This window comes from Rhincodon typus, chromosome 1 (assembly GCF_021869965.1).
Source record: "Rhincodon typus isolate 14 chromosome 1, sRhiTyp1.1, whole genome shotgun sequence".
Taxonomy (NCBI): Eukaryota; Metazoa; Chordata; class Chondrichthyes; order Orectolobiformes; family Rhincodontidae; genus Rhincodon; species Rhincodon typus.
The window spans coordinates 79,371,090-79,378,513 of NC_063332.1; the positions used below are offsets into that span (position 1 = coordinate 79,371,090).

Consider the following 7,424-nt stretch of genomic DNA (forward strand, 5'->3'; position numbering starts at 1 on the left):
CCTTGTATTTTTATCTGCAATTTTTGAAAAGATGCTAACCCATTTGTAGTAAACAGGTTGGCATATGTATTAAAATAAATGACAGGCAAGTGACAGATAAGAGTATTAAGCTCTTTTTAGCTAATTTTGTCAACTCTTTCCATGTTTGACGTGTTATTTATTTGAGTATTTTCACATAGCAAAGTGAGTGTCTCAGGTTTCTTCCTTCTGAATGTTATGGTGCCACCTATTGATCATATCAGATCATTGACAGTGGACAAGATAGTATTCATGATCTGAAGTGTCAATAACACAGGATAGAAATAACAGCAGTTTGACTACAGATTTGAATTTTTTGTCTAATACCTATTTAGAAACATAGATAATAGGAACAGGAGTAGATCATTTGGCCCCTCAAACTGCTGTACCATTCAATATGAACGTGGCTGATCTTCCAACTCAGTATCTTGTTTCCACTTTCACCCCTTACCCTTTGATCCCAAAGAACTATTTAATCCTAAGAACTATATCTATATACACAGGTTAACCACTCTCTGCGAGAAGAAATTTCTCTTCATCTCAAAGGATAGGGGGTAGATCATTTAGACTGTGACCTCTGGGTGCTAGACTCCCTGGTCATTTCAAACATCCTTCCAGAATTTGTCCTGTCTAATCGTGTTTCTATGAGATCTCTCCTCATTTTTCTAAAATCCAGAGAATATAGTCCTAATGGACCCAGTTTCTTTTCATACCTCAGTCCTACCGAACCAGGAATCAGTCTGGCAAACCTTTGTTGCACTCTCTCCATGGCCATACTTAATCTACACTACAGCATGCATCATAACTACATAAATGCCCATATTGCGACACAATTAATTGTTTATACAAAAATTACAAATTTCTGTAGTGCTTTTTATTACCTCAGAATGTCTGAAAGTATTCTTGCCATAAGTATTCTTGAAGAGAAAATCATTGTTGTAATGTGAGAAACATGGCAGTTAAATTGCACAATTCAAAGTTCTCTCATATGACAGTGTAACAAAGACCAGATAATGCTTGAAGATGTTCTTCAAAGAAGTACCATGGGATCTGTAACCTCCAGTCATGACAACAGACAGAGCTGCATCTGAAATGTGGCACGTCAACCAACGCAGGGCCCCTTCAGCTCAGCACTGATGTGTCAGCCTGGATTTTCTGCTTAGTTTCTGGAGTGAGACTCTGAAGTGAACCCATACCTATGTAGCTCATACAAGACTGCAGGGACGCAGAAACTCATAATATATATTGATAAGAGTGTTATGTATTGCTGAGATACACCTTGTACCAATAAACGTTTTCTTGTTTCCCATCCTAACATAGGCAGTTGTGTCGAAGTAAAAGCAAAGTATCGCTGCTCTGCACCAGTGAAAGTAAGTAAAAGGCTTTTTATTTTACATTGTTTATCCAGCTGTTGCATAAAATTGTGGGCATGATTTTCCATCCCTCCAGTTGGTGGGTAAAGTGGTGAAAAGAGGAAATAATGGGCCGATTTGGAGAAACTCACCACTTGCTTACCACTTCAGCAATTAATTGCTGGATGAGAAGGTCAGTGGGGATTTTCACGACTCTCCAGTAATGGTCAATTAATGGCTGGTTAAGGGTCTCAAGTCGCCAACAGCAGTCTGGGAGACAGGTAAATGTATGAATCAGAAGCACATGTATACCCCCTTGAGCTCAGTATAACTGAAGAATAACCTCCCTATTTTTATATTCAACTCCCCTCATAATAAACAATAACATTCTATTAGCTTTCCTAATTACCTGCTGTACCTGCATGCTAACATTTTTGCAACTTATGCACTTGGCCTCCCAGATCTTTCTATATATCAAAGCTTTGGAATCTCTCACCATTTAAATAATGTGCTTATTTTTTAATTCTTCCTACCAAAATGGATAGTTTGCAAGATCTTTGTCCATTAATTTAACCTATCTATATCACTTTGTAGTCTCCTGATGTCTTCTTCACAACTCACTTCCCTACCGACTTTGTTACATCAGCAAATTTAGACTTTATTACATCTTGCCATGCTGAAAGTGGTGCAGTTATGCATACTCAGTGTTTTCTGTTAGCTAGCTAATGTCCTATCTGTGCCAATTCCTGCAACAACCTTTGATGTGGCATTTTATTAAATGGCTTCTGGAAATCTAGCTAAAGTACATCCCACTGATTCCCTTTCATACACAGTACATAATTTCTTCCTCAAAGCATTCCAATTAATTAGTTAAACATGATTTCCTTTTCACAAAACCATATTGACACTGCCTGATAATCTTGAATTTTTCTGAACGTCTTGCTATAACATCTTTTAATATTATTTTCCACCATCTTCCCTTTGACAGGTGTTAAGGGCAACTGGCCTACAGGTCCTTGCTTTTTTCTCTGTCCCTTTCTAAATAAAGGAGTTACATTTTGCTGATTTTCATTCTAATGGTAACTTCCCCAGTTCTAGGGAATTTTGGAAAATTAAAACCGATGAATCACTGTCTCTCTAGCTACTAGGATGACATCATCAGGACTTAGGGACTTGTCCGCCCATAGCTCCAACAATTTACTTATTATTATTTCCACGGTGATTGTAATTTTCTTGAATTCCTAGCTTTCATTTCCTAATGTTACTTGTATCTTCTATGTTGACTGGGACTATGCTGGGGCTGAGGAGGTAAAGTGGGAAGATGAAGAGTGAGATGCACATGCTGGACGGGATTGTCACGTAGGCCCACCAAGAAGGGAATATGCTCATTTTGGGGTTAGCCAAGGGTAGGAAGCTGAGCCTGAGACTTACTGCGTGAAGGGCAATCGTTGTTTCCTTCCATTGTAATACAAATAATGTGTACAAAGGAGCTGAAAATGGCAGCCGACTCACTTGGAGTGGGTGAGCTAAATGCTTCATTTTGTGAGAGCGGTGCTTCACTTTCAAGTGATATGAGGCCCTTTAGAAGGAAACAGCATTGCACAGACACACTACAACGGAAAGACACCTATGAACACTACAAACTATATGACCGTTGGGCATTATCCTACTGTGTGGCATACAAATCCTGCCCTAAGCAACCTTGACCACATCCTGCAGCATCAGAACCATTCGCACTCATGGCTGTGATGAGCAGGCAATGTATTGTGGCCAAAAAGGTTCACCCCATGGGCCAGAGTAGCAATCACCATCCAATTTACAACAGTGCAGGAGCTGCTCACTTCACACCTTGGACCATCCAACATTGTGTATCTCAATGGTTGACTGGACTCTGTAACTTCAATCTTCAATTATCTCACTCAGCTGCTGATGAGAAGTGAACATATATTTACAAATGCGAGAACCTATTTCCAGTAAAATGTCACTCATGCTACTTGTATGCTTTTTCCTTTTCCTCCATCCCACTATGCTAACCTGTCCAGCCTTCTAAAGGGCCTCATATCACTTGAAAGTGAAGCACCTCTCTCACAAAATCATGCCAAAGGCTGCATGATGCCAACAGCATTGGTGTAGTCCTGCAACTTTTGTGTCATTTTGCCCAGTAGCCCTGGTAAAAATACCTGCCACTTCAGTGTCTGCTTGCGCATTTGTATTAAAAATGGTCAACACTATGGTGTCCTCTCCTGCCTAGGATTGAACATGTGCCTGGTGTCTGGCAGCACCCTAGAGTGGATCATCATTGACCAGCTGCGGAAATGGCACCAACAGGTGTTCTTCACTCTCATGTAGCTATAATTTCCTCTTGGGTGTCAGTGTCTGAGCTGCTGGAGGGTACAAGAGACAAGCATGTCTGGGTATCCTCTTATGGATCTGTGGATTGTACTAGTTTCAAGTTACCATCCTGAAAATTCCCAATTACCTCAACTTCAATTAGTTAGTCAATCCTCTCTCCGTGCTAATATACTATACCCAATAGTATTGGTTCTTATTTAGCCGAATGTATGTTACCTCATTGAGTAACTTTCAGAAATCCAAATATATTACATATACTGGTTCCCCTTTATCTTTCCTAATGTGAATAGCAAATACATTAGATATCTGCACTGTCGGAAAGTACATTGGATTTTATCAGAATTATAACACACAATCAGCCTCTACCGAATAGTCAATCCATGTTCGTGTTTATTCTCCACGTGAGCAGCAGCTGCAAACCCTTGCACTGGCCCAATTCCCATCATTTTTCCTTCCACCTTCTGATCCAATCTTAAAATGTTGAGATGGGAAAGCTTTCAGTTGCTGACGAGAGACTGGCAGAGAAAATTCAGCTTCTGCTCTGGGCTCTACCCACTGCTCTGGATTTGCCTTGATTCAGTTTGCCCGGAGGCTATTAAGTGGGTGTCCAGCTCTTGAAACTAAAGTGGATACAAGAATGTTTAAATACTGAAATTTGGAGCCTTAGCCAATTATAAGACTAAATTAGAATTTATCTTGCCCTCCACTCCCTGTTTTTTCTCTTTTGTAAAATCTGAAATTAAATCCTGCACTTGACAATTACATCACAAATTTCTGTTTATCCTCTGATAACTCAGGGCTCCCTTCACTTGGGTCTCACTTCACATTTGACGATTCTTGTTTTCTGGACTATATTTGCAAAATACTTATTATTTGTCAGCAATCTCTCCTCATGTCCCATCTTTGATCTCCTATCCTTTCTTTAAATCATTTCTTATATTCTTATATTCTCTTATTCATAACTTTATTTTGCAACTTACAATGCTCTCCTCTTCAAATTTAATTTCTGAAACTCCTTTTTTTAAACTGGTATATATTTATTTCTCAACCCAGTAATCCAAGATTACTGAACAGGTAATGAGCGTGAAACTCTACTGCTTAATACTTCATAAGGAGATTAATACTAAAGGAGCTTTGAAACTGTCAGACTGGCCAAGAAGAAAGTTGAAAGGATTCCAATTTAGTGTTAGTTGGATTTGTTTTCACCTGATGTTGACTTTGCCAGCTGTGATTTGATGGATCTGCCTTGCTGCTTTGAAGTTTTATGAATGTCTGGTAAATAAATTTTAGTGCACCTAGACTAGTAATCAATGTTATCTAAACTGCAACTGGTGCAAGTGAGATTTGAATTATTTCTATAAAAGATGGTAAGGCTGTGATTTCTCTTCCCAGGTTGGGTGCACAGAGGTGGTAGAAATCCCAGATCTGTGAACACAATCCTTAGATGGGGCTGGTGATGATGGATTGGGACTCGGGCCAGACAACCCAGGGAGAGCCTAAGAGGCTTTCTGTTCCAAAGGAGGAAGAGCCTACCTCAGGGCTCCAGCACTGTGCTCCAAGCTTAAAAATAAAGATTAAAACATTTCTTTTGTTCTTTTCCCATCACCTCCACACTCTCTCTATGACCCGCCCTCACCCCATGCCCATTTGTACATTCTACAGTACATCAATCAAAACACCAGTGCCACCTCTGCCCATTTATGTCCCTTCATGGCCTTTATAGCTCCATGCCCTTCTACCAATCCCCCCCCAACCCTTTATAGCCAGTCTTCCATCTACACACCTGGCTATACATCTCCCATAGCCCCTTATACCTCAAGCCAACCTATATCTTTAATCACCCACAGCCTTTTATAGCCCCTATGCCAACTGATGGCAACTCACATTCCCCTAACCACTATTTTCCCTTCCTTCTGTATACCAACTCACCTCGTGTCCACTTTGGGCAAACCTCAGGAAGCATGCTGACAGTGTCTATTGATGATGGTGCAATTGGGGATAAATGAAAACTCAGAATTTTTTTAAAAAGTCATTGAAATTCCTTCAACTAATCCCTTATGAAAACAAACACTTCCCATAATTACTTAAGTGGTCAATCTGATATATTAACAAACATTTCCAATTAATAAACAGTTGAAATTGTCCATAAAAATGCTCAATGATAAGTACCACATTGTGAAATTAATTGTTTGGAAATCACTTATGCGACACAATTCCTATACTTGCTATATATGACCAGACATATACCCAGCACTATTTTTTTAAATAATTCATTTATTCTTGGACAATTCATTAGGACTGGCAAAGATTTCAATGAGTTTATGCCCTCTTTACAATTAAAAATGCATTTTTACCACTCCAAATTAATCATTTATATATTCTAAACAGTTGTGGATCCAACACTGATCCCTGTGGAACCCCACTGGTCATGTATCGCCAATGTGAAAAAGAACCCCTTATTCCCACTTGCTGTTTCCTATCCATGTGCCAATTCTCAATCCATGCCACTGTACTACCTTCAACACTGTGATCTATTATCTTATGAAATAACCTTCTCTGAGGTACCTTGTAGAAAGCCTTCAAATACGTCACATCTACTGGTTCCTCTCTATCCACTCTGGTTGAGACTTCCTCGAAAAGCTCTAATAAATTAGTCAGACATGATTTCCCTTTCATGAAGCTTCTGACTTTGTTTGATTAGATTATGATTTTCCAAATGTTCTCCTCTTACTTCCTTAATAATTAATTCCAATATGAAAGGTTACACGATTGCACTGCATGACATGGGGGCTGGAGAATGTTTTTACTTTGGGAAAAGTTGTAACAGGATAGAGTGAGATAGAAAGAAAATGGCTGAAGAATACAAAAGAAGGGAGAATTCTTGGTCAGAGTGAGTTGTAGGTTATGAAAAAAATTAATCCATCGATAAATCAATTTACCTTTTCTAGACTGCGGTCAGCGTCCGGCAACTCGACTAAATAAACGAGTTCTTGGAGGCAGAACTAGTCGCCCAGGCCGTTGGCCCTGGCAGTGCTCATTGCAGAGTGAACCGAGTGGGCACATTTGTGGCTGTGTACTGATCGGACGCAAATGGGTATTGACGGTGGCACATTGCTTTGAAGGGTAAGTTGCACAATATTGAACCTAAAACTGAAAGCTCAGTCAATAGATGAGAGAAAGATTAAAGTATGAAATCCTGTATAAATATAGGGTGCTTCATATGCTACAAATTGTTCCCAATACTTTTATCGGCTTCTTTCTTGCTCCTAAAATTATACTCCCATTGACCCTTTGTCAAAAAAGCCTAGACACATTAATGAAGTGGAGATAATAAGGTGTAGAGCTGGATGAACACAGCAGGCCAAGCAGCATCAGTGGAGCAGGAAAGCTGATGTTTCGGGTCTAGGCCCTTCTTCAGAAATGGGGGAGGGGATGGGGATTCTGAAATAAAGAGGGAAAGAAGGGGAGGTGGATAGAAGATGGATAGAGGAGAAGATAGGTGGAGAGGAGACAGACAGGTCAAAGAGGCGGGGGTGGAGCCAGTAAAGGTGAGTGTAGGTGTGGAGTTAGGAGGGGATAGATCAGTCCAGAGAGGACGGACGGGTCAAGGGGGCGGAATGAGGCTGGTAGGTGGGAGATGAGGGTGGGGCTTGAGGTGGGAGGAGGGGATAGGTGGGAGGAAGGACAGGTTAGGGAGGCAGG

General features: G+C 40.3%; 1 protein-coding gene across 7 annotated transcripts in view; it reads left to right on the forward strand.

The window, feature by feature from the left end:
* Window positions 1–7,424, forward strand: part of corin (corin, serine peptidase) — a 331,902-nt gene that overhangs the window by 302,424 nt on the left and 22,054 nt on the right. For 6 of the 7 annotated variants that reach the window (XM_048597932.1, XM_048597938.1, XM_048597950.1 and 3 more), the window contains exons 18-19: window positions 1,339–1,388; window positions 6,671–6,845. In XM_048597932.1, the coding sequence (XP_048453889.1) occupies window positions 1,339–1,388; window positions 6,671–6,845 (225 nt within the window). The remainder of the gene's footprint in view (window positions 1–1,338; window positions 1,389–6,670; window positions 6,846–7,424) is intronic. The other variant, XM_048597970.1, reaches the window with a different exon arrangement.